This window comes from Salmo salar, chromosome ssa21 (assembly GCF_905237065.1).
Source record: "Salmo salar chromosome ssa21, Ssal_v3.1, whole genome shotgun sequence".
Classification (NCBI taxonomy): Eukaryota; Metazoa; Chordata; class Actinopteri; order Salmoniformes; family Salmonidae; genus Salmo; species Salmo salar.
In genome coordinates, this window is record NC_059462.1 from 1335636 (window position 1) to 1363262 (window position 27627).

General features: G+C 41.3%; 1 protein-coding gene across 4 annotated transcripts in view; it reads left to right on the forward strand.

The window, feature by feature from the left end:
* The window catches only part of tbc1d4 (TBC1 domain family, member 4), a 160582-nt gene extending 134834 nt beyond the window's left edge, over positions 1-25748 (forward strand). For all 4 annotated transcript variants that reach the window (XM_014163748.2, XM_045704356.1, XM_014163749.2 and 1 more), the window contains 4 exons: positions 2655-2814; positions 10937-11106; positions 11993-12169; positions 23342-25748. In XM_014163748.2, coding sequence (XP_014019223.1) covers positions 2655-2814; positions 10937-11106; positions 11993-12169; positions 23342-23581 — 747 coding nt within the window. In that variant the 3' untranslated portion in view covers positions 23582-25748. The remainder of the gene's footprint in view (positions 1-2654; positions 2815-10936; positions 11107-11992; positions 12170-23341) is intronic.
* The last annotated feature ends 1879 nt before the right edge of the window (positions 25749-27627 follow it).

Sequence of the window (27627 nt, forward strand, 5' to 3'; positions counted from 1 at the left end):
AGAAGCTAAAATTAGCGCACGTAGAACAGATATACCGCTTCTTAGACTTGCTTTGAATTAGAATGACAGATCTACTGTATAACTTACATTTCTATGTGAATTTGGTCGGGTCGCCCAAAAACGTATTTATTGCAGCTTTAACTTCTCTATAATTAGATACAGTACATGCAGCTTCTCTTCTGTCATTACTTGATGCTGTATCATACTAAATAAATCCTTGCTCACCAGAATGTCATAAATCAATAGAATCACCGCATCGTCAACAATCTACTTGACATCAGTAAAGCTTTCTCTTGCATTTCTGCTTCTCTCATGGAGCAAAGACGTTTAGGGACCGGGGATATTTTCCGTGCAAAATTTCCAAATTACAGTACATAATTTTGTTGAAAAGCTCTGAAAATGTTTCTGATAGAATATGCATCCAAGATGAACTGAAATACTATGTGGTTGAAAGTGAAATACTGTCAGCTTTTATGTTGAGGGAGGGAAAAAAGCCTGTTTAGGCTACAGAACATGGTCACTATGCATGAATATTCTCAAGATGAAAGAAATAAATCATATTTCTCCACTCTTCTTCCAGAGACAAAATGTACCTTTGTTCTATAATTTTACTGCAATAATCACTTATTTCTGCAGGAGTTAATTTTACAATAGGCTAGATGTAAGGCCTACAGTCAGAGTGAATAACCATTCCAGCTATTTACTGTTCTATCTGAATTTCAAAGGTGATACTATGCAAATCTGAGCCTGTGCAGACTGCAAGAAAACAACAGTAAACGGGATATGATGTTAACATGCCACATTATCCAGTCTAAGATCAGCATATCCCAAGCATCTTATTCAGGTTTATCAAAACCAGGATACGAGCTTATTGTAAACGGGATAAGATGTTTAATTTTACAAAGGTCAAATAGGGAGTGCTTATATTTGTCCTGTTTCTCACAAGTGTGTGGTGTGAAATGGAAATGTGTTTTTTGCATATCCCACTCCTCCTGAGACAGAACGGGGTCACAGCCAGGGATCAACCATTATTGAATGCAACTCTGGAGCAATTAGGGTTAAGTGCCTATCAACAGATTTTTCACCTAGTGGGCACGAGGATTCAAACTAGCAACCTTTCAGTTACTGGCCCAACACTCTAACCGCTAGACTACCTTCTTCCCAAACTCAAACAGAATATTTGAGTATCCCAAATAATAACAGGATATTGATGTGCATGTAATCCTGGTCAGTATGGCCGTGTACGAACACCCGTATTCTAAATAGTAGGCATTTTTGGTGTGCGAAAATAAAAAGTTGTGTAGTATGTGACATTTTGGAAATTGAGCAGGCTTTAAATGCCAGGATTTCATACTCATTTCAGCTTTTTATCTAGTAGTATTTTCTGCACACTATTGAAGAAGAATAGTTTTTCTAGACCCATGTGTGTTTTGACAACAGCTAATAATCACATAAGGTGATGTGCTGTACTAAAATGGATGAATGGCAGGAAATAATGTAATTGTGCTTTCTCAGTATGGATGAGCCTGGTACGTTGATGTTTGTTGCTTACTGCATTCATTTTTACTAAACGGTATGTAGTGTGATTAGTACACAGTATGTAGTTTTAGTAAGTAGTAGGCAAGACAGATTTCGGACACACTCTGTGTTCCAAATAGTATGTAGTATGATTACCGTTATTTCCGGACTATTGAGCGAACCTGAATATAAGCCGCCCCCACTGAATTAAAAAAAATATTTTATTTTGAACATAAATAAGCCGCGCATGTCAATAAGCCGCAGGTGCCTACCGGTACATTGAAACAAATTAACTTTACACAGGCTTTAACGAAACACGGCTTTTAACAAAAATAAATAGGCTTTATTAACGAAACACGGCTTGTAACAAAAATAAATAGGCTTTAACGAAATACGGCTTGTAACAAAAAATAAAAAATTAGCAGTAAGCTTTAGTTGTCTTTTTGCACTGAGTCAATTCCTCACGCTGCTGTTTCCAACGTCTTATCATCGACTCATTAAGACCAAGCTCCCGTGCAGCAGCTCTATTTCCTTTTCCAACAGCCAGATCAATCGCCTTCAACTTGAAAGCTGCATCATATGCATTTCTCCGTGTCTTTGCCATGATGAGGGTGACAAAATGACTACCGTAATCAGAATGATGACGTTTGCGAGCGCTCGATTTAATCTAAACAGTAAACAAAGTTGTTTGACCTTAACCCGTTCGGCAATTTCATTGGTCTAATGAAAGCTTCATGCCGCCCAAAAACTGAGCACGTCACAGAATGTGTTTATTTTTTTTTTTTTGAGAAAAAAAAAATTGAAAGCGGGAAAAATCCATATATTAGCCGCGTCATTGTTTTAAGCCGCGAGGTTCAAAGCATGGGAAAAAAGTTGCGGCTTATAGTCCGGAAATTACGGTAGTACACAGTATGTAGTTTTAGTAAGTAGTAAGCAAGACAGATTTCGGACACAGCCTCTGGCTCTCTTGGTTACATGTTAAATCAAGGTTGAATGACAATATTGATAGTCTGATCTGATTGTGGCCCCTGCATAGCCAGATGTACCTGTTTTCCAGCTGTATCTGCTGCATGTCTACCACAGATATGTACTGATCTGTGTGTGCACGTGTGTCTGTGTGTGTGTGTATATTTCAGATTCAGATGTACCAGTTGTCCAGGCTGCTGCACGACTACCACAGGGAGCTGTACAGCCACCTGGAGGAACACGAGATCTGCCCCAGCCTCTATGCAGCCCCATGGTTCCTCACACTCTTTGCCTCCCAGTTCCCACTCGGATTCGTCGCACGGATATTTGGTAAGCAACTGATTATACAGTAGGATGTATGTGCGGATTCATTGATGTTTTTCTCGACAGACTTTGTCACACATATCCACATACAAATGTTCAGTGGCTATTTTTTAATATCCCAGGTGTGCTTTGGGCTGTTACGGTAACCTTATTACTGCCACACCGGCGGTCACAAGTCATGACGGCATTCAAATTCCACATAACCGCTTAGTCACGGTAATTAGGCTTCTCCAAGCTCTGATGCTGCTGATGGTCATTAGTAGCCTACCAAACGTGCTAACTGCCTGGTACTCAGCACTCTATTGTCCCTCTAATCACTCTGACATCAATGCAAATGTAATCGAAAACTTCATGAGAGCTTATGTTGCGCAACATTTCTATAGGCTATGCAATTGCATGACAAAACAGAGTTTTGATGTCTTCTATTAAAAATTGGAGGATCCCATCAGCTTTCTATAGGCTAGGTCTTCTATATTTATTTCTCAACTTTCCTAATATTAAGAACGTTACTTATATTTACAACAGGAGTATAGCCTACCTGGCTGGCATGAAAATGAATCACAGGAAAAGTGTCCTCCATTCGCTGTTTACATTGCATTCGGAAAGTATTCAGACCCCATGACTTCTTCCACATTTTGTTAGGTTACAGCCTTATTCTAAAATGTATGCAATCTTATTTTTTTAATCAATCTACACACAATACACCATAGTGACAGTTTTTTTGTTTTTTGTGCAAATTTATGAAATATCACATTTACATAAGTATTCAGAGCCTTTGCTCAGTACTTTGTTGAAGCACCTTTGTCAGCGATTACAGCCTCAAGGCTTCTTGGGTATGACTCTACAAGCTTGGCAGACCTGTATTTGGGGAGTTTCTCCTATTCTTCTCTGCAGATCCTCTCAAGCTCTGTCAGGTTGGATGGAGAACGTCGCTGCACAGCTATTTTCAGGTCTCTCCAAAGATTTTGGATCAGGTTCAAGTCTGGGCTCTGGCTGGGCCACTCAATGACATTCATTCACTCCTGCATTGTCTTGGCTGTGTGCTTAGGGTCGTTGTCCTGTTGGAAGGTGAAACTTCGCCCCAGTCTGAGGTCCTGAGCGCTCTGGAGCAGGTTTTCATCAAGGATCTCTCTGTAGTTTGCTCCGTTCATCTTTCCCTCAATCCTGACTAGTCTCCCAGTCCCTGCAGCTGAAAAACATCCCCACAGCATGATGCTGCCATCATCATGCTTCACCGTAGGGATGGTGCCAGGTTTCCTCCAGATGTGACGCTTGGCATTCAGGCCAAAGAGTTCAATCATGGTTTCATCAAACCAGAAAATCTTGTTTCTCACGGTCTTAGAGTCCTTTAGGTGCCTTTTGGCAAATTCAAGCGGGCTGTCTTAATGTGTCTTGTACTGAGGAGTGGTTTCCGTCTGGCCATACCATGAAGGCCTGATTGGTTGAGTGCCACAGAGATGGTTGTCTTTCTCCACAGAGGAACTCTGGAGCTCTGTCAAAGTGACTATCTGGTTCTTGGACACCTTCCTGACCAAGGCCCTTCTCCCCCAATTGCTCAGTTCGGCTGGGCGGCCAGCTCTAGGAAGAGACTTGGCGGTTCCAAACTTCTTCCATTTAAGAATGATGGAGGCCACTGTGTTCTTGGGGACCTTCAATGCTGCAGAAATTTGTTGGTACCCTTCCCCAGATCTGTGCCTTGACACAATCCTGTCTCAAAGCTCTATGGACAATTCCTTCGACCTCATGGCTTGGTTGCTCTGTCAACTGTGGGACCTTATATAAACAGGTGTGTGCCTTACCAATCAATTGAATTTACCACAGGTGGATTCCAATCAAGTTGTACAAACATCTCAAGGATGATCAATGGAAACAGGATGGACCTGAGTTCAATTTTGAGTCTCATAGCAAAGGGTCTGAATACTCAAATAACTAAGGTATTTCTGTTTTTTATTTGTAAGAAACTTGCAAACATTTTTAAAAACCTGTTTTCGTTTTGTCATTAAAGGGTATTGTGTGTAGATTGATAAGGCTATAACGTAACAAAATGTGGAAAAAGTCAAGGGGTCTGAATACTTTCCGAATGCACTTTCTAGACAGGTGCATGATAATGGTCCATTCTAAATCAAAACAAATTTCACACACATGTTATTTAGTATATGTAAAGACAAGATTAAATCAAGAATAGTCTGATGGGTGACAATATTAGCCTGTCACTTGTGAATTATATATTGTCACTGAATGAAGCACAGCTAGTAAGGCAAGAAACAGCGTGTGCCTTTTTTTTTTGGGACTTCATATCATAGTCGCACACCTCATGTAGCCTAGCCTAAAGGTTTAAATAACTTCTTAAAATTAAGCACATAAATCCACTTTACAATGGGTGTAGAGCCTAACTGGCATATGCAGCGTGTGAGTTTTAAGATTGTGGAAGATTATTTTCACCATAATACACCTTTATAATAACAGCATTACAGGCATTATCGCAATTGTGGTCACTTTCGAGAAGGGTGGTTTCCTGATTAATTGGTTGCATTTTGGAACATTCGCACTTATAGCCTACTGCAGCGTGCGCATTGCTGGGCTTATATTGTGAAAAAAATAGTTTATCAACATTTTAAGCTAAACGTTCTGATCTGTTGTGTCAGTCACATTGCTAAAAAAAAAAAGTAGTGGTTGTATTAACCTGTTAGGGCTAGGGGGCAGTATTGACACGGCCGGATAAAAAACGTACCCGATTTAATCTGGTTACTACTCCTGCCCAGTAACTAGAATATGCATATAATTATTGGCGTTGGATAGAAAACACCCTAAAGTTTCTAAAACTGTTTGAATGGTGTCTGTGAGTATAACAGAACTCAAATGGCAGGCCAAAACCTGAGAAGATTCCATGCAGGAAGTGGCCTGTCTGACCAGTTGTGTTTCATCTTGGCTCTTTTTATTGAAGACTGAGGATCTTTGCAATAACGTGACACTTCCTACGGCTCCCATAGGCTCTCAGAGCCCGGGAAAAAGCTGAACGATATCGAGGCAGCCTCTGGCTGAAACACATTATCGCTTTTGGCAAGTGGCCGATCAGAGTACTATGGGCTTAGGCGCGTGCCCGAGTCGACCGAATGCTTTATTTTCTTTTGTCTGTTTACCTAAACGCAGATTTCCGGTCGGAATATTATCGCTTTTTTATGAGAAAAATGGCATAAAAATTGATTTTAAACAGCGGGTGACATGCCTCGAAGTACGGTAATGGAATATTTAGAATTTTTTTGTCACGAATTGCGCCATGCTCGTCACCCTTATTTACCCTTTCGGATAGTGTCTTGAACGCACGAACAAAACGCCGCTGTTTGGATATAACTATGGATTATTTTGAACCAAACCAACATTTGTTATTGAAGTAGAAGTCCTGGGAGTGCATTCTGACGAAGACAGCAAAGGTAATAACATTTTTCTTATAGTAAATCTGACTTTGGTGAGTGCTAAACTTGCTGGGTGTCTAAATAGCTAGCCCTGTGATGCCGGGCTATCTACTGAGAATATTGCAAAATGTGCTTTCACCAAAAAGCTATTTTAAAATCGGACATATCGAGTGCATAGAGGAGTTCTGTATCTATAATTCTTAAAATAATTGTTATGCTTTTTGTGAACGTTTATCGTGAGTAATTTAGTCAATTCACCGGCAGTGTTTGGTGGGAATGCTAGTCACATGCTAGTCACATGCTAATGTAAAAAGCTGTTTTTTGATATAAATATGAACTTGATTGAACAAAACATGCATGTATTGTATAACATAATGTCCTAGGTGTGTCATCTGATGAAGATCATCAAAGGTTAGTGCTGCATTTAGCTGTGGTTTGGGTTTATGTGACATTATATGCTAGCTTGAAAAATGGGTGTCTGATTATTTCTGGCTGGGTACTCTGCTGACATAATCTAATGTTTTGCTTTCGTTGTAAAGCCTTTTTGAAATCGGACAGTGTGGTTAGATTAACGAGAGTCTTGTCTTTAAAATGGTGTAAAATAGTCGTATGTTTGAAAAATTTCAGTTTTAGCATTTTTGAGGTTTTTGAATAACGCGCCACGGGATTACACTGGCTGTTACATAGGTGGGACGATTTGGTGCCACCTACCCTAGAGAAGTTAATTTGGGATCTATCGCATACCAGAACTGTCCCAGATTATTTTGGGAATATTTCTATCTCGCACAGAATAGAATAGGCAACTTTTGTACTATGGGGGATACAGGAGTGATTTTATCATGTAAATCTTGGTGGGGCAAACAAAAAAAATCAAATTCATGATGCATGCCAGCAAAGCCATTACATAGCACAACACTAAACGATACATTCATTGCGCTATAACAGTAAACAAACTGTTAGGGTCTACATAAAGCTGTCCCAACAGCAGAGCTTTCTTTTCAGCAACATGGAGTGAATCTTTACCACCGCTATACCTGGCTATCAGCGGAGACTTGTCCGGCAGCGAAACAGTTAATTCAAGCTTATTTAAAAAATATAGCTGATATGGCTGACTTGCTTAAACAAATGTGGTTTCTACTGACAATTGAGATGTACAAACTATGGCATAAGAGAACGACGAGCGGATGAGAGGCAATCCGTAATTTTGATTAAGACAATGAGCAAGCTAGGATGGGCGTACTCAATATAACTATTTGTTCAGACAGAATTCAGAACATGGGCTGTTCTTACACTATTCTCCCTGTACACCAAGTCAGAACCATAGGATAAATAAAGGGGGCACATAAGCAGACACTGAAAGCTCTTACAATATTCGATGATTACATTTCTCTAAAACAGGCTTTAGGCTACAAGTGGACCATCAAGTCAGAACAAACTATGAAATAACACATATGGAATCATGCAAAGCTGTCATCAAAGCAAAGGGTGGATACTTTGAAGAATCTCAAATATAAAATATATTTTGATTTGTCTAACACTTTTTTGGTTACTACATTATTCCATATGTGTTATTTCATAGTTTTCACTATTATTCTACAATGTAGAAAATAGTAAAAATAAACAAAAACCCTGAAATGAGTGGGTGTGTCCAAACTTTTGTCTGGTACTAATATATATATATTATTTTTTTTGCTAAACAGATGGGGCTCTGCTGTTCGTTAGGCCTATTCATCTTGTTGGCTGACGACTAGTAAATGTGGACAGTTCTTCCAACATCTTCAATATGTGCCTCGCAATTCGATAAGGTTGCGAACAGTCGCATCCCGATGTGTCTGTCTTCACTTGTAGCCTGTGAGAAGGACCCGATCACGTGAGGGGCATTGGCTAATAAGAATTGAGATATCTGAGCAAGCCATGTGAGTGAGAAGTGCTTCAGAGCATGCAGCCGGGAGAAGGGAATTATAAATATTATCAGCCCAAGGGCACAACGACCATTGGCCGCAAAAGGCATACCTTTTTTTAGGGGGCATTACAACCACCAAAGTGATGCCACCGGGAAATTTGAGGCATTAGCAAATGCTTGTCAAACTGTGAATGAGAGACTGATGAAGTGTGTGCAGCCTGTGCAAAAACAAAGCAGAGTTTATGCCTTTCATGCGACTTTTTTAAAATCATGCAGCCTCAGAATGTATAAAAAATCAAAACATATAGCCCAATGTTTGTATCACAACTAAAGTTGCATAAATAACTCTAAATTAAGCATATAGGAGTGGCTGTTTCTTTGTTAACCACTCAACACAGAATAGCCATGTGCGAACTCCCTCAAATCGTTTGGAGAAAATATCCTTTCTATTTTATTCAGCTTTGTTCAATTGCATTCTTCATACTAGAAAATAGTATAAAATAATGCCACGGACTTCTAAGCAAATCTAATCTGCTAAGTACCCCACAGCCATATGGTATCGCCAGATCACGACCTAACATGAGGACAACTCAGAGTACGCTATTGTGTTCTTATGAAATGGACTACATTTTCTTCATATCATGTTTCTTTAGATATGTCTAAAATAAATATTGGATTTATTGTGATGCCGTAGGCTATATTACATGGCTTTATTACACTTTTTAAAATGTAGATGTTCCAAAGGCCTGCATCAGTGGCTTGTTGGCAATATGTGGAAGCCAGGAGATGCTAAGTGTGTTTATGTCAATTACCGTGAGACCGGCAGTTATTTGCTTGACAATCACTGGCTGACAAAATTTCATGACCGCCACAGTCCTAGGTATGCCACTGTACTTCCTCAATTGTGTGTAAACCTGTGGCTTACAGTCAATTTCACACCCTTATCTTCACTAGAGGTCGACCGATTAATCGGAATGGCCGATTAATTAGGGCCGATTTCAAGTTTTCATAACAACCGGTAATCGGTATTTTTGGCCACCGATTTGCCGATTAAAAAAAAAAATATATATATATATATATATATATATATATATATATATATATTATTTTTTAAACCTTTATTTAACTAGGCAAGTCAGTTAAAGAACAAGTTCTTATTTTCAATGACGGCCTAGGAACGGTGGGTTAACTGCCTTGTTCAGGGGCATAACGACAGATTTTTACCTTGTCAGCTTGGGGATGCAACCTTACGTTAACTAGCCCAATGCTCTAACCACCTGCTTTACATTGCCAAGGTAAGTTGCTAGCTAGCATTAAACTTATCTTATAAAAAACAATCAATCAATCATAAACACTAGTTAACTACACATGGTTGATGATATTACTAGTTTATCTAGCCTGTCCTGCTTTGCATATAATCGATGTGGTGCGCATTCGCGAAAAAGGACTGTCTTTGCTCCGACGTGTACCTAACCATAAACATCAATGTCTTTCTTAAAATCAATACACAAGTATATATTTTTAAACCTGCACATTTAGTTAATATTGCCTGCTAACATGAATTTATTTTAACTAGGGAAATTGTGTCACTTCTCTTGCAAACAGAGTCAGGGTATATGCAGCAGTTTGGGCCGCCTGGCTTGTTGCGAACTGTGAAGACTATTTCTTCCTAACAAAGACAGCCAACTTCGCCAAACGGGGATGATTTAACAAAAGCGCATTTGCGAAAAAAAGCACAATCGTTGCACGACTGTACCTAACCATAAACATCAATGCCTTTCTTAAAATCAATACACAGAAGTATATATTTTTAAACCTGCATATTTAGCTAAAAGAAATCCAGGTTAGCAGGCAATATTAACCAGGTGAAATTGTGTCAGTTCTCTTGCGTTCATTGCACGCAGAATCAGGGTATACAGAATAGTCGACGCGTCATAATTCCTGTAATAACTTGCGGCTGAACTTGAAAGGGGTTCCTTCGTTATTTTACCGTTCATGTCTTCCATAGAGAATGTCTTGATCTACTTCAAATAAGGTCTGTGTTTTGTGCTTAAACCGCCTTGCCGTTTTGATACCCGTGTAAATCTCACTAGGTAACGTTTGTCAACATATTTTCATAAATCCACTCTACTCTAATTATCCTCGCTTATATTGATCAGAGTTATATCCTATGGATATCTACACAGTTATAAAATTGGCAAGGTGGTGTAAGCCTAAACCAAACATAGACCTTATTTTAAGTTAATCTAAAAATATCCTATGGAATAAATGAAGGAACCGCTTTTCAGATTTTGCTAGAAGGTGTCATGGGAATTATGACTCGCACTTTGGTAGTCAATTCTTACCATGCCCATTATTAAAATAGGATTTCCTGCATATAGAAATTACAGTTTTTGTTTTCAGCATTCATCACAGGTAACTTAAACTCTATTTTTATTTTTCAAACAGTTGAGAGTATTTGTCTCCTAAGCAGACCCTTCAGTATCGTTGTCACTTCAGAGCTGTGTGTGTGTGTGTGTGTGTGTGTGTGTGTGTGTGTGTGTGTGTGTGTGTGTGTGTATACACATATAAAAAAAAATAATAATAATAATAATCGTCCGATTAATCGATATCGGCTGTTTTTTGCCCCCCCAATAATCGGTATCGGTATCGGCTGCGGAAAATCATAATCGGCCGACCTCTAATCTTCACACTATTTTACTCACATTGAATCAGAATTACATTGAATAAGAAAAACTGTTTGCTGTTTTTCCTGCCTTCTCTGTTCTCTCACACACACACACCCATTCAGTCTCTGTGTTCTATGTTATAGATATCCTATTTGCCCAGGGGAGTGAAGTGATCTTTAAGGTGGCTCTGTGTCTACTGAGCAGTCACGAAGGGGAGATAGTGGAGTGTGATAGCTTCGAGACCATCGTGGACTACCTGAAAACTACAATTCCCAACCTCACCCACACCCAGATGGAGGAAACCATCTCAAAGGTACAGATGGGGGGGGAGACATTAAAAGTGAGCATTCACTGTTGGTGGTATATAGTGAATAGGGTGACATTTGGGATGCACACGTGTAGTCTTGGGATGCACAAAATTGAGATTCTCCATTGAAAGTGCTAGGTTTAATCTGGGTCTGGGAAACTGGCCCTACATTTACATTATATGGGGCCCTTGAGTAAGGCACTTAACCCTGAACTCCATAGATGTCGTGTGTGTGTGTGTGTGTGTGTGTGTGTGTGTGTGTGTGTGTGTGTGTGTGTGTGTGTGTGTGTGTGTGTGTGTGTGTGTGTGTGTGTGTGTGTGTGTGTGTGTGTGTGTGTGTGTGTGTGTGTGTGTGTGTGTGTGTGTTGTCTCGTCTCGTCTCGGGGTTGGGCAGAGCAAAGAGACACATTTTCGTTTCAACAATGAACAATAAAGCACTATTTTATTTGATTATGTAGCTCTATGTGTATTGTGTAGCTAAAACCCATGAGTGCTCTATATTTATGACTTTGGCCATAAATATAGAGAGAGGTTGTGGAAGAGGCAAGCCACTAGGGCCTGCTCTATTTTATGACAACAATCCATAACAGAGCACATGACACACACCCTGCCCAAGGGGGACTGTAAAGACCTTTTTGTGGCTCTTGATTTGCTTTAATGGGATACACACAGGCTGTGCTTATGTCTTATGAGTAGCAGATCTGGGTTCAAATGTTTATTGAAAGGTCGTGAGTAAACTCCAGCACTGATTTAATTTTTCTTTTTCTTGTTTTTTTTTACTTATTACCTGACTGTACAGGTGTTTGACTTTCTCTTCGGGGTTGCCAGAAGTTGATGTTTTTCAACTCTGGGTTGCCAGGTATATATTCTTTGTAATTATGTGGGTTGCCAGGTGTTGGACATGGACATCTCGAAGCAGCTACATGCATATGAGGTTGAGTACCACGTGCTGCAGGACGAGACGGTGGATGCTGTGCTCCAGTCAAACAACTCAGACCGCCTGGATAAACTGGAGAAGACCAACAACCAGCTGAAGAAACAGAACATGGATCTGCTGGAGAAACTACAGGTGGGAAACTGGCTCAATTTAATTCAAACTTTATTGTTTCCTCAGGGCAATTCATTTTGCTTTCCAGGAGTACATAAGACACAATATAGTCCAAAAAGCCATCTTACCCCAGATTCTATTCTACTCTTTACATTATGAATATCCCAGAAAAAGAAAGAGGAGCACTCAAATGTCAGCAATGATCTTTTCTGCTGCACTGCTTCAGTCTGCCAGTAGATGTCACCAGAGCACAACCCTAAACACAGTATAAGAAAGAAAAAGGAATGAGTCTCAATTCTCTGTCCAAGGAATTCTCCCTTTTTAATCCATACTGTAGACCATTAAAAGTCTGTCTGTCTGTCTGCAGATGAGGTCACAGCTGAGGAATCGCAGGGATTAAGGTTTGACACAGATTTGGAGAGTGAAACCCCTTAGTAAATGTTAACAGGAAACAGAGAACATACTAGTCTTAATGTTTCTACTGTGTTTTTAAACAGGCACACACACGCCAGATGCACACACACGCATGCACACACACCCACACGACACAGCCACTCAGTCAATCATTTACCTACTACTTTGTCCCATATCGTTATTCTTCTGAAAACATGGTCGAGATCAGGGGTGTCAAACTCATTCCACGGAGGGCCGAGTGTCTACAGGTTTTTGTTTTTTACTTTCATTAAGACCTAGACAGCCAGGTGAGGAGAGTTCCTTACTAATCAGTGACCTTAATTCATCAATCAAGTACAAGGGAGGAGCGAAAACATGCAGACACTCGGCCCTCCGTGCAATGAGTTTGACACGAGTTTTCCTGTATTAGGGCTTTGAATTGCCAGGACCTCACAATACAATATTATCACGGAACTTAGGTGCCAAAACGATATGTATTGCGATTCTCACGATTATATATGTTATATACATACACTTAGGTTGGAGTCATTTAAACTCATTCTCGTTTTGGCAAGTCGGTTAGGACAACTTCTTTGTGCATGACACAAGTAATTTTTCCAACAATTGTTTACAGACAGATAATTTCACTTATAATTCACTGTATCACAATTCCAGTGGGTCAGAAGTTTACATATACTAAGTTGACTTTGCCTTTAAACAGCTTGGAAAATTCCAGAAAATGATGTCATGGCTTTAGAAGCTTCTGATAGGCTAATTGACATCATTTGAGTCAATTGGAGGTGTACCTGTGGATGTATTTCAAGGCCAACCTTCAAACTCAGTGCCTCTTTGCTTGACATCATGGGGAAATCAAAAGAAATCAGCCAAGACCTCAGAAAAAAATAGTAGACCACCACAAGTCTGGTTCATCCTTGGGAGCAATTTCCAAACGCCTGAAGGTACCACGTTCATCTGTACAAACAATAGAACACAAGTATTAACACCATGGGACCACGCAGCCGTCATACTGCTCAGGAAGGAGACGCGTTCTGTCTCTTAGAGATGAACGTACTTTGGTGTGAAAAGTGCAAATTAATCCCAGAACAATAGCAAAGGACCTTGTGAAGATGCTGGAGGAAATAGGTACAAAAGTATCTATATCCACAGACAAAACGAGTCCTATATTGACATAACCTGAAAAGGCCGCTCAGCAAGGAAGAAGCCACTGCTCCAAAATGGCCATAACAAAGCCAGATTACGGTTTGCAACTGCAGATGGGGAAAAATATCATACTTTTTGGAGAAATATCCTCTGGTCTGATGAAACAAAAATGGAACTGTTTGGCCATAATGACCATCGTTTGGTGGAAAAAGGGGGAGACTTGCAAGCCGAAGAACACCATCCCAACTGTGAGGCACGGGGGTGGCAGCATCATGTTGTGGGGGTGCTTTGCTGCAGGAGGGCATGGTGCACTTCACAAAATAGATGGCATCATGAGGATGGAAAATGATGTGGATATATTGAAGCAACATCTCAAGACATCAGTCAGGAAGTTAAAGCTTGGTCACAAATGGGTCTTCCAAATGGACAATGACCCCAAGCATACTTCCAAAGTTATGGTAAAATGGCTTAAGTACAACAAAGTCAAGGTATTGGAATGGCCATCACAAAGCCCTGACCTCAGTCCTATAGAAAAGTTGTGGGCAGAACTGAAAAAGCGTGTGCGAGCAAGGAGGCCTACAAACCTGACTCAGTTACACCAGCTCTGTCAGGAGGAATGGGCCAAAATTCACCCAAATTATTGTGGGAAGCTTGTGGAAGGCTACCCGAAATGTTTGACCCAAGTTAAACAATTTAAAGGCAATGCTACCAAATACGAATTCAGTGTATGTAAACTTCTGACCCACTGGGAATGTGATGAAAGAAATAAAAGCTGAAATAAATCATTCTCGCTACTATTATTCTGATATTTCACGTTCTTAAAATAAAGTGGTGATCCTAACTGACCTAAAACAGGGAATTTTTACTAGGATTAAATGTCAGGAATTGTGAAAAACTGAGTTTAAATGTATTTGGCTAAAGTGTATGTAAACTTCCGACTTCAACTGTACATGGCCAAGATGTTCAAACGTTCATAGATGACCAGCAGGGTCAGATAATAATAATCATAGTGGTTGTAGAGGGTGCAACAGGTCAGCACCTCAGGAGTAATGTCAGTTGGCTTTTCATAGCCGATCATTCAGAGTTAGAGACAGCAGGTGCAGTAGAGAGAGAGTCTAAAACAGCAGGTCCGGGACAAGGTAGTACATCCAGTGAAAAGGTCAGGGTTTCATAGCCGCAGGCAGAACAGTTGAAACTGGACCAGCAGTGCGACCAGGTGGACTGGGGACAGCAAATAGTCATCAAGGCCAGGTAGTCCTGAGGCATGGTCCTAGGGCTCAGGTCCTCTGAGAGAAAGTGAGAAAGAGAGAGATAAAAAGGTAGAGAGAGAATTAGAGGGAGCATACTTAAATTCACACAGGACACTGGATAAGACAGGAGAAATACTCCAGATATAACAGACTGACCCTAGCCCCCTGACACAAACTATTGCAGCATAAATACTGGGGGCTGAGAAAGGAGGGGTCGGGAGACACTGTGGCACCGTCCGACGATATCCCCGGACAAGGCCAAACAGGCAGGATATGACCCCACCCACTTTGCCGAAGCACAGCCCCCACACCACTAGAGGGATATCTTCAACCACCAACTTACTACCCTGAGACAAGGCCGAGTATAGCCCATGAAGATCTCCCCAACGGCATGAACCCGAGGGGGGCGCCAACCCGGACAGGAAGATCACATCAGTGACTCAACCCACTCAAGTGACGCACCCCTCCTAGGGACGGCATGAAAGAGCACCTGTGAAGCAGCCCCCGTAATAGGGTTAGAGGCAGAGAATCCCAATGGAGAGAGGGGAACTGGCCAGGCAGAGACAGCAAGGGCAGTTCGTCGCTCCAATGCCTTTCAGTTCACCATCACACCCCTGGGCCAGACTACACTTTAGCACGGACAACTCCTGCCAGTCTGCACGGCGCAATTCAACCCAGAGCTTATTGGACTTATTTTTCTCCATATCCCCGGATTCCTACTGCAAGCTCTGAACCTCTTCACCTGGATCATCGCAGCTATCTAGCTGCTATCCGATTGGCTTCTCCTGGCTAACGTCTCTGTCCCGAAGCAAGCACCAATTAGCCAATAGATTTTAGACAGCGGCTGACATGCTTCGAAGTACGGTAATGGAATATTTAGAAAAAAGTTTGTCACGAATTGCGCCATGCTCGTCACCCTTATTTACCCTTTCGGATAGTGTCTTGAACGCACGAACAAAACGCCGCTATTTGGATATAACAATGGATTATTTGGGACCAAACCAACATTTGTTATTGAAGTAGAAGTCCTGGGAGTGCATTCTGACGAAGAACAGCAAAGGTAATAACATTTTTCTTATAGTAAATCTGACTTTGGTGAGTGCTAAACTTGGTGGGTGTCTAAATAGCTAGCCCTGTGATGCCGGGCTATCTACTTAGAATATTGCAAAATGTGCTTTCACCGAAAAGCTATTTTAAAATCGGACATATCGAGTGCATAGAGGAGTTCTGTATCTATAATTCTTAAAATAATTGTTATGTTTTTTGTGAACGTTTATCGTGAGTAATTTAGTAAATTCACCGGCAGTGTTCGGTCGGAATGCTAGTCACATGCTAGTCACATGCTAATGTAAAAAGCTGGTTTTTGATATAAATATGAACTTGATTGAACAAAACATGCATGTATTGTATAACATAATGTCCTAGGGTTGTCATCTGATGAAGATCATCAAAGGTTAGTGCTGCATTTAGCTGTGGTTTGGGTTTATGTGACATTATATGCTAGCTTGAAAAATGGGTGTCTGATTATTTCTGGCTGGGTACTCTGCTGACATAATCTAATGTTTTGCTTTCGTTGTAAAGCCTTTTTGAAATCGGACAGTGTGGTTAGATTAACGAGAGTCTTGTCTTTAAAATGGTGTAAAATAGTCATATGTTTGAAAAATTGAAGTTTTTGCATTTTTTTAGGTTTTTGAATATCGCACCACGGGATTACACTGGCTGTTGAGTAGGTGGGACGCGTCCCACCTAGCCCATAGAGGTTAACACCCCGGCCATCCTACCATCTAAACTTGATGCCCTCAATCTCACACAATTTATCAATGAACCTACCAGGTACAACCCCAAATCCGTAAACACAGGCACACTTATAGATATCATCCTAACCAACCTGCCCTCCAAATACACCTATGCTGTCTTCAACCAGGATCTCAGCAATCACTGCCTCATTGTTTGCGTCCATAATGGGTCTGCGGTCAAATGACCACCCCGCATCACTATCAAATTCTCCCTAAAACACTTCAGTGAGCAGGCCTTTCTAATCGACCTGGCCCGGGTAACCTGGAAGGATATTGACCTCATTCCGTCAGTAGAAGATGCCTGGTTACTCTTTAAAAGTTTTCAAACAGAAATTTGCATCCTGCAGCACAAACTCCAAAAGGTTCTGGGACACTGTAAAGTCCAAGGAGAATTTGAGCACCTCCTCCCAGCTGCCCACTGCACTGAGGCTAGGAAACACTGTCACCACCAATAAAGCCAAGATAATTGAGCATTTTAATAAGCATTATTCTACGGCTGGCCATGCTTTCCACCTGGCCACCCCTACCCTGGTCAACAGCCCTGCACCCCCCACAGCAACTTGCCCAAGCCTCCCCCATTTCCCCTTCAACCAAATCCAGATAGCTGATGTTCTGAAAGAGCTGCAAAATCTGGACCCCTACAAATCAGCAGGGCTAGACAATCTGGACCCTCTCTTTCTAAAATTATCAGCCGAAATTGTTGCAACTAGAGGTCGACCGATTAATCGGAATGGCCGATTAATTAGGGCCGATTTCAAGTTTTCATAACAACCGGTAATCGGTATTTTTGGCCACCGATTTGCCGATTTAAAAAAAAAAAAAAATAAAAAAAAATATATATATATATATATATATATATATATATATATATATATATATATATATATTTTTTTTAAACCTTTATTTAACTAGGCAAGTCAGTTAAAGAACAAGTTCTTATTTTCAATGACGGCCTAGGAACGGTGGGTTAACTGCCTTGTTCAGGGGCATAACGACAGATTTTTACCTTGTCAGCTTGGGGATGCAACCTTACGTTAACTAGCCCAACGCTCTAACCACCTGCTTTACATTGCCAAGGTAAGTTGCTAGCTAGCATTAAACTTATCTTATAAAAAAAACAATCAATCAATCATAAACACTAGTTAACTACACATGGTTGATGATATTACTAGTTTATCTAGCCTGTCCTGCTTTGCATATAATCGATGTGGTGCGCATTCGCGAAAAAGGACTGTCTTTGCTCCGACGTGTACCTAACCATAAATATCAATGTCTTTCTTAAAATCAATACACAAGTATATATTTTTAAACCTGCACATTTAGTTAATATTGCCTGCTAACATTAATTTATTTTAACTAGGGAAAATGTGTCACTTCTCTTGCAAACAGAGTCAGGGTATATGCAGCAGTTTGGGCCGCCTGGCTTGTTGCGAACTGTGAAGACTATTTCTTCCTAACAAAGACAGCCAACTTCGCCAAACGGGGATGATTTAACAAAAGCGCATTTGTGAAAAAAAGCACAATCGTTGCACGACTGTACCTAACCATAAAAATCAATGCCTTTCTTAAAATCAATACACAGAAGTATATATTTTTAAACCTGCATATTTAGCTAAAAGAAATCCAGGTTAGCAGGCAATATTAACCAGGTGAAATTGTGTCAGTTCTCTTGCGTTCATTGCACGCAGAATCAGGGTATACAGAATCTGGCTCGTTGCGAACTAATTTGCCAGAATTTTACGGAACTATGAAATTACATTGTAGGTTGTGCAATGTAACAGGAATATTTAGACTTATGGATGCCACCCGTTAGATAAAATACGTAACGGTTCCGTATGTCACTGAAAGAATAATGTTTTCGAGATGATAGTTTCCGGATTTTACCATATTAATGACCTAAGGTTTATTATATTATAGTTAAGTCTATGATTTGATATTTGATAGAGCAGTCTGACTGAGCGGTGGTAGGCAGCAGCAGGCTCGTAATAGTCAAAGGTATATGGTTTAGAGAGAAATAGTCGACGCGTCATAATTCCTGTAATAACTTGCGGCTGAACTTGAAAGGGGTTCCTTCGTTATTTTACCGTTCATGTCTTCCATAGAGAATGTCTTGATCTACTTCAACTAAGGTCTGTGTTTTGTGCTTAAACCGCCTTGCCGTTTTGATACCCGTGTAAATCTCACTAGGTAACGTTTGTCAACATATTTTCATAAATCCACTCTACTCTAATTATCCTCGCTTATATTGATCAGAGTTATATCCTATGGATATCTACACAGTTATAAAATTGGCAAGGTGGTGTAAGCCTAAACCAAACATAGACCTTATTTTAAGTTAATCTAAAAATATCCTATGGAATAAATGAAGGAACCGCTTTTCAGATTTTGCTAGAAGGTGTCATGGGAATTATGACTCGCACTTTGGTAGTCAATTCTTACCATGCCCATTATTAAAATAGGATTTCCTGCATATAGAAATTACAGTTTTTGTTTTCAGCATTCATCACAGGTAACTTAAACTCTATTTTTATTTTTCAAACAGTTGAGAGTATTTGTCTCCTAAGCAGACTCTTCAGTATCGTTGTCACTTCAGAGCTGTGTGTGTGTGTGTGTGTGTGTGTGTGTGTGTGTGTGTGTGTGTGTGTGTGTGTGTGTGTGTGTGTGTATATATACACATATAAAAAAAATCATAATAATAATCGTCCGATTAAGCGATATCGGCCTTTTTGGCCCTCCAATAATCGGCATCGGCGTTGAAAAATCATAATCGGTCGACCTCTAGTTGCAAGCCCTATTACTTGCCTGTTCAACTTCTCTTTCGTATCATCTGAGATCCCCAAATATTGGAAAGCTGCCACGGTCATCCCCCTCTTCAAAGGGGGAGACACTCTAGACCCAAACTGCTACAGACCTATATCTATCCTACCCTGCCTTTCTAAGGTCTTCGAAAGCCAAGTTAATAAACAGATCACCAACCATTTTCGAATCCCACCGTACCTTCTCCACTATGCAATCTGGTTTCTGAGCTGGTCATGGGTGCACCTCAGCCACGCTCAAGGTCCTAAACGATATCATAACCTCCATCAATAAGAGACAATACTGTGCAGCCGTATTCATCGACCTGGCTAAGGCTTTCGACTCTGTCAATCACCACATTCTTATCGGCAGACTCAACAGCCTTGGTTTCTCAATTGACTGCCTCGCCTGGTTCACCAACTACTTCTCAGACAGAGTTCAGTGTGTCAAATTGGAGGGCCTGTTGTCCGGACCTCTGGCAGTCTCTATGTTGGTGCCACAGGGTTCAATTCTCGGGCCGACTCTTTTCTCTGTATACATCAATGATGTCGCTCTGCTGGTGATTCTCTGATCCACCTCTACGCAGACGATACCTTTCTGTATACTTCTGGCCCTTCTTTGGACACTGTGTTAACTAACCTCCAGACGAGCTTCAATGCCATACAACTCTCCTTCCGTGGCCTCCAACTGCTCTTAAATGCAAGTAAAACTAAATGTATGCTCTTCAACCGATCGCTACCATCACCTGCCCGCCCGTCCAGCATCACTACTCTGGACGGTTCTGACTTAGAATATGTGGACATCTACAAATACCTAGGTGTCTGGTTAGACTGTAAACTCTCCTTCCAGACTCACATTAAGCATCTCCAATCCAAAATGAAATCTTGAATTGGCTTCCTATTTCGCAACAAAGCATCCTTCACTCATTCTTCCAAACATACCCTCGTAAAACTGACTATCCTACCGATCCTTGACTTTGGCGATGTCATTTACAAAATAGCCTTCAACACTCTACTCAGCAAATTGGATGCAGTCTACCACAGTGCCATCCGTTTTGTCACCAAAGCCCCATATACTACCCACCACTGCGACCTGTATGCTCTCGTTGGCTGGCCCTCGCTTCATATTTGTTGCCAAACCCACTGGCTCCAGGTCATCTATAAGTCTTTGCTAGGTAAAGCCCCGCCTTATCTCAGCTCACTGGTCACCATAGCAGCAACCACCCGTAGCACGCGGTCCAGTAGGTATATTTCACTGGTCACCCCCAAAGCCAATTCCTCCTTTGGCCGCCTCTCCTTACAGTTCTCTGCTGCCAATGACTGGAAAGAATTGCAAAAATCACTGAAGTTGGAGACTCATATCTCCCTCACTAACTTTAAGCACCAGCTGTCAGAGCAGCTCACAGATCACTGCACCTGTTCATTGCCCATCTGTAAATAGCACCTCCAACTACCTCATCCCCATACTGTTTTTTTGCTCCTTTGCAACCCAGTATCTCTACTTGCACATTCATCTTCTACACATCTATCACTCCAGTGTTTAATTGCTAAATTGTAATTATTTCGCCACTATGGCCTATTAATTGCCTTACCTCCCTTATCTTACCTCATTTGCATACTGTTATAGACTTTTTTCCCATTGTGTTATTGGCTGTGTGTTTGTTTATTCCATGTGTAACTCTGTTGTGTCGCACTGCTTTGCTTTATCTTGGCCAGGATGCAGTTGTAAATCAGAACTTGTTCTCAACTGTTTACCTGTTTAAATAAAGGTGAAATAAAAAAAACTCAATCATAGGACCTACTGAAGAGATGAGTCTTCAATAAAAACGTAAAGGTTGAGACCGAGTCTGCGTCTCTCACATGGATTGGCAGACCATTCCATAAAAATTGAGCTCTATAGGAGAAGCCCTGCCTCCAGCTGTTTGCTTAGAAATTCTAGGGACAATTAGGAGGCCTGCATCGTGTGACCATAGCATACGTGTAGATATGTACGGCAGGACCGAATCAGAGAGATAGGTAGGAACATGTAATGCTTTGTAGGTTAGCAGTAAAACCTTGAAATCAGCCCTAGCCTTAACAGGAAGCCAGTGTAGAGAGGCTAGCACTGGAGTAATATGATCAAATATTTTGGTTCTAGTCAGGATTCTAGCAGCTGTATTTAGCACTAACTGAAGTTTATTCAGTGCTTTATCCGGGTAGCCGGAAAGTAGAGCATTGCAGTAGCCTAATCTAGAAGTGACAAAAGCATGTATTAATTTTTTGGCATCGTTTTTGTACAGAAAGTTTAATTTTTGCAATGTTACATAGATGGAAAAAAGCTGTCCTTGAAACAGTCTTGATGTGTTCGTCAAAAGAGAGATCAGGGTCCAGAGTAACGCCGAGGTCCTTCACAGTTTTATTTGAGATGACTGTACAACCATCAAGATTAATTGTCAGATCCAACAGAAGATCCCTTTGTTTCTTGGGACCTAGAACTAGCATCTCGGTTTTGTCCCAAATTTAAAAGTAAAACATTTGCCACCATCCACTTCCTTATGTCTGAAACACAGGCTTCCAGGGAAGGCAATTTTGGGGCTTCACCATGTTTCATCGAAATGTACAGCTGTGTATCGTCCGCATAACAGTGAAAGTTAACATTATGTTTCCAAATGACATCACCAAGAGTATTACGTTCTCCCCTCGGGTGTAGCTCGTCTGAGGAGGAGACGTAAATGCCTGGGCCTAAACACACAAGGTAAACCAGATGAAAGGGGAAGAAATGTGGGGTGTAATGAGCAAAAATAACCAGACCACAACCAGAACTCAATGTTAGCCCTCAGGGGGTGTTTAGTAAAGTAATTAAATAAACAATATAAAACACCCATAAATAATCAGTAAGAAAACAAAAAAAACAACCACAACCAGGGAAGGTAAGAGAAGGGAATGTTTGGGATCGGGGTCCAAGTACGTGGGAATGTACACCCATGGGCAGATCTACCTTTTCCCCTCTCCAGGACCTAGGTAGGGTGGAGTACCTCAGGAGGACAGGCTGAAACACAAACAAAGAAATTAGCACAAATCATCAAACAAAACAAGTGTCCTCTCTCTCAACCCCCCCCCCCTTCTCACACGGCAAACAGATATCCTCTCTTCAATCAGCTACAGCCACGCCCACCATCGTCAGCCGCAACTCGGTACACCTGTTATGCCTAGGACACAAACACACTAACATGGGAAAATGGGGAGCAAGAAAAACGTAACACGTAACAAAGAGGTAAAATATATAGTGAAACAATAGTGGTCCTTAAACGGAACCTTGAGGAACACCGAAATTTACAGGGTTTTAGAGACAAACTGATATCTTTCCGACAGATAAGATCTAAACCAGGCCAGTACCTGTCCGTGTAGACCAATTTGGGTTTCCAATCTCCAAAAGAATGTGGTGATCGATGGTATCAAAAGCAGCATTAAGGTCTAGGAGCACGAGGACAGATGCAGAGCCTTGGTCTGACGCCATTAAAAGGTAATTTACCACCTTCACGAGTGCAGTCTGCTATAATGGGGTCTAAAACCAGACTGAAGCGTATACGTTGTTTGTCTTCAGGAAGGCAGTGAGTTGCTGTGCTACCGCCAGCTAACACTAGCTCTAAGATTTGCCATTGCTTTAGGTTTGTTAAAATAGAGCCCAAAGTATCAATATAATGTAATCCAAAGTAATATCGCAATATGTAACTATTTATTTATTCCCCATCACTACCCTCTATGCACCCATCCCATGTGTTAGTCTAAAATCATCCATTCTCCTCTTCTTTCTCCAAGGCGGCACGTCAGAAGATCCAGAGCCTGGAGGCCACTGTGGAGAACTTCCTGTCACGCGAGTCCAAGATGAAGCACATGATCCGCTCGCTGGAGCAGGAGCGCCAGTCCTACCAGAAGACTATTGAGCGCATGCGCACCTGCCTTCCCCCGGACGCCCTGGCTGACGTGGAGATGACCCACATGGTCAAGCCTGCCCAGGGGCCAAACGGCAAGGCCAAGCCCACTGCCAAGAAGCCCTAATGGGGGAAGAGTGGAAGGCAAAGGTAAGGGAGAGACTCTGGAGAATGGACAGGTAGATGGATATTACTGACATAGAGAAAGGACTCTGACGATGGATGGATAGAATTTCTGAATTTGAAAACTAAACTTTATTGGGACTATTTACATTTGTGAAACTGTTTAGCCATACATGTTTAGGCCCTGTAATTGTGTCTATATGTGTTGTTGTTTTAAGACAGGTGGTGTAGTTCCTATGTGATGTGTCGCCATTTCGACAGACAGACACTGACAGTATGGCAATGTGGTCTGTTTTGAATGTGCTGTGTGTGCCTGCGTGCGTGTGTCTGTGTGCGCGCACACAGGAAACAAGAAGAGTATAAAGAAGGTTCACAGTCTCTGTTAGGCTGGAGAACAGACTGAGTTGAATGTCACTGCTCACACACCACAAACAGCTGACATCATGGACAGACACTTTTTCATTATGTTCCAGGACAGTACACACACACACACACACACACACACACACACACACACACACACACACACACACACACACACACTGTCTTCAGGACTTTCTCTCTTCCTTCATACTGTTTTATCCCACCTTCACATCTGAGTCATATTCTCCAATGATTCTGATTGAAAAGAGAGAACAAGTAAAGAGAATAATAAAAAAATTAAATAAGCTCTAGTCTGACATCGACTGTTAAATGCTGACCTGCCTGCAGCTGAATTTCTTTTATTTTTTTATCTAAGTTGAATGTTGAATATTGTTGCAAACAGTGTTACACTGTTCACTTTTTTGTATTGTGAACCAAAAACAATTACTGAAAGTTGACCAAGTGGACATGTAGCATATTTGGGTCTTTGTAATATGGATGATTTCTATTATTTGCTTTCTGAAATGTTGAAACAATGTTTATTTTTGATTGTCAATCTGTCAATTGTGTGTGCACAATGTAGGAACAGTTATGTTTCACAGAGTTGATACGAATACGACCAGCACTCCATGTGGAATTACTTTGAATTAGGCTACTGCAGCCGATCCACACACATTTAAGGTTGACGAAGCCTATCCAACATGATCCCTCGTCATCAACTAGCCTGTAACCATCGAGGTGATGGCTTTACCACAACCCTTTCACAATCAGTCAACACACACAGAACTGAATGGTGATGTTTTTCAATAGCTACTTAAAATTAAGCAGCATATCCCACATTTCACAATTTTTTTAAATAAATTGATATGTTTTTAGTTAGGATAAATCAAGTCTAATCAATTTAAGAAACCTTTTTAAAACTCAAACACAATTACATTTCCTGATGTGCAGGAAAATCCTTGCGACATCAGAGTGGTCAAATTAAGATATTACATCTGTATGACACTGGCTTCACTTATGCGACGGTTCTTCGTCGTCGTTGTGGAAATTGCTTATGTAACGCTTATTTCTTTTTGATATCAGTGCTTTTCTTAGGGTGGGCGTTGGTTGTGGTTGCATTGTTATTTGCCTTAATGTACTCTCTCCTGTACTGCCTTTGGAACCAAAGAGGTTTTAATGCTTTCGTTGCTAAATGGTTAGCAACCAGAAGTGTATTATAATTCATGCAAGTGTTTTTTTTCTTCTATTTAATCAAATGATCACTGTTACTATTTCAGTGCTGTTTTTCAACACTGTCAGCGTTTAATTGTTTCAAAATGTGTTTTCATGTTAAACAAGCTAAAAATAGATCTAGTTCTGGGTCATACAAAGACAACCGTCCTTTTGCTATCTAGAGATTCATGTCTTACAAAGATGCTCCATTGGAAATATAGGCTGGCCAATCATCATTGATCATCAGAGAATGAACTAGATTAAAGTCATGTTCTTGTGTTAACACAAAAGTGCCAAATAAAAGCATGAATACAGTCTTCCTTATCTACCCTGAATCGGAGATAAGCTTATGACCGTGATTGAGGGTGATATAAGGGAAGCCCTAATGGCTGGCTTGAGTGTTTGCAATGTTCATTATCTTACTGTTGCGTCTGTGTAGGTAGCCTACATCATCGCATTGTTCATTCACTACTATGGAATAACGCCGATTGTGTTGAATTAATGTCGATTGCCTGTTTTTGTTGAAATGAGGCCTCACAAAGAAAAATGTCACGTGTACTTCAATAAATCACACCTTCACTGCCTTTTTCTATTCACCTGTGTCTCGAGTGATTTCTTTCACTTAAAATAATTGTAAATAATTTTTTTAACTGCATTCTAATTTCAGAAAATGTCCATAATATATCTGCATTAATCAAATCTAATATTATTTGTCACATGCGCCGAATACAACAGGTGTTGACCTTACCGTGAAATGCTTACTTACGAGCCCTTAACCAGCAATTGAGTTAAAAAATAGAGTTAAAAATAATATTTACTAAATAAAGTAAAAAATAATAAAAAGTAACAATAAAATAACAATAACGAGGCTATATACTGGGGGTACTGGTACCGAGTCAATGTGCGGGGGTACAGGTTAGTCGAGGTAATTTGTACATGTAGGTAGGGGTAAAGTGACTATGCATAGATAATAAACACCAGTAGCAGCAGTGTAAAAACAAAAGAGGGGGGTCAATGTAAATAGTCTAGGTGGCCATTTGATTAATTGTTCAGCAGTCTTATGGCTTGGGGGTAGATGCTGTTAAGGAGCCTTTTGGACCTAGACTTGGCGCTCCGGTACCGCTTGCCGTGCGGTAGCAGAGAGAAGAGTCTATGACTTGGGTGACTGGAGTCTTTGACAATTTGGGCCTTCCTCTGACACCTCCTAGTGTATAGGCCCTGGATGTCAGGAAGCTTGACCCCAGTGATGTACTGTGCCGTACACACTACCCTTTGTAGCGCCTTACGGTCGGATGCTGAGCAGTTGCCCATACCAGGATGTGATGACACCGGTCAGGATGCTCTCGATGGTTCACCTGTAGAACTTTTTGAGAATCTGGGAACCCATGCCAAATCTTTTCAGTCTCCTGAGGGGGGAAAGGTGTTGTTGTGCCCTCTTCACGACTGTCTTGGTGTGTTTGGACCATGATAGTTTGTTGGTGATGTGGACACCAAGAAACGTGAAACTACTGACCCGCTCCACTACAGCCCCATCGATTGGAATGGGTACGTGTTCGGCCCTCCTTTTCCTGTAGTCCAATATCAGCTCCCTTGTCTTGCTCACGTTAAGGGAGAGGTTGTTGTCCTGACACCACACTGCCAGGTCTCTGATCTCCCTATAGAGTCGTGCTTGGCCACGCAGTCGTGGGTGAGCAGGGAGTACAGGAGGGGTCTAAGCACGCACCCCTGAAGGGCCCCCGTGTTGAGGATCAGCATGACAGATGTGTTGTTGCCTACCCTTAACACTTGGGGGTGGCCTGTCAGGAAGTCCTGGATCCAGTTGTAGAGGGAGGTGTTTAGTCCCATGGTCCTTAGCTTATTGATGAGCTTTGTGGGCACTATGGTGTTGAACGCTGAGCTGTAGTCAATGAACAGCATTCTCACATAGATGTTCCTTTTGTCCAGGTGGGAAAGGGCAGTGTTGAGTGAGATTGAGATTGCGTCATCTGTGGATATGTTGGGGCGGTATGTGAGTTGGAATGGGTATAGGGTTTCCGGGATGATGGTGTTGATGTGAGCCATGACCAGCCATGAAAGCACTTCATGTCTATTGACGTGAGTGCTACGTGGGGGCGGTAGTCATTGAGGCAGGTTACCTTTGCTTTCTTTTGCACAGGGACTATGGTGGTCTGCTTGAAACGTAGGTACTACAGACTCGGTCAGGGAAAGGTTGAAAATGTAAGTGAAGACACTTCCAAGTTGGTCCAAGCATGCTCTGAGTGCAGTCGTCCGGAACAGCTGGTGCTCTCATGCATGCTTCAGTGTTGCTTGCCTTGAAGCGAGCATAAAAGTCATTTAGTTCATCTGGTAGGCTCGCGTCACTGGGCAGCTCGCGGCTGGGTTTCCCTTTGTAGTCCGTAATAGTTTGCAAGCCCTACCACATTCGACGAGCATCAGAACTGGTGTAGTAGGATTCAATCTTAGTCCTGTATTGAC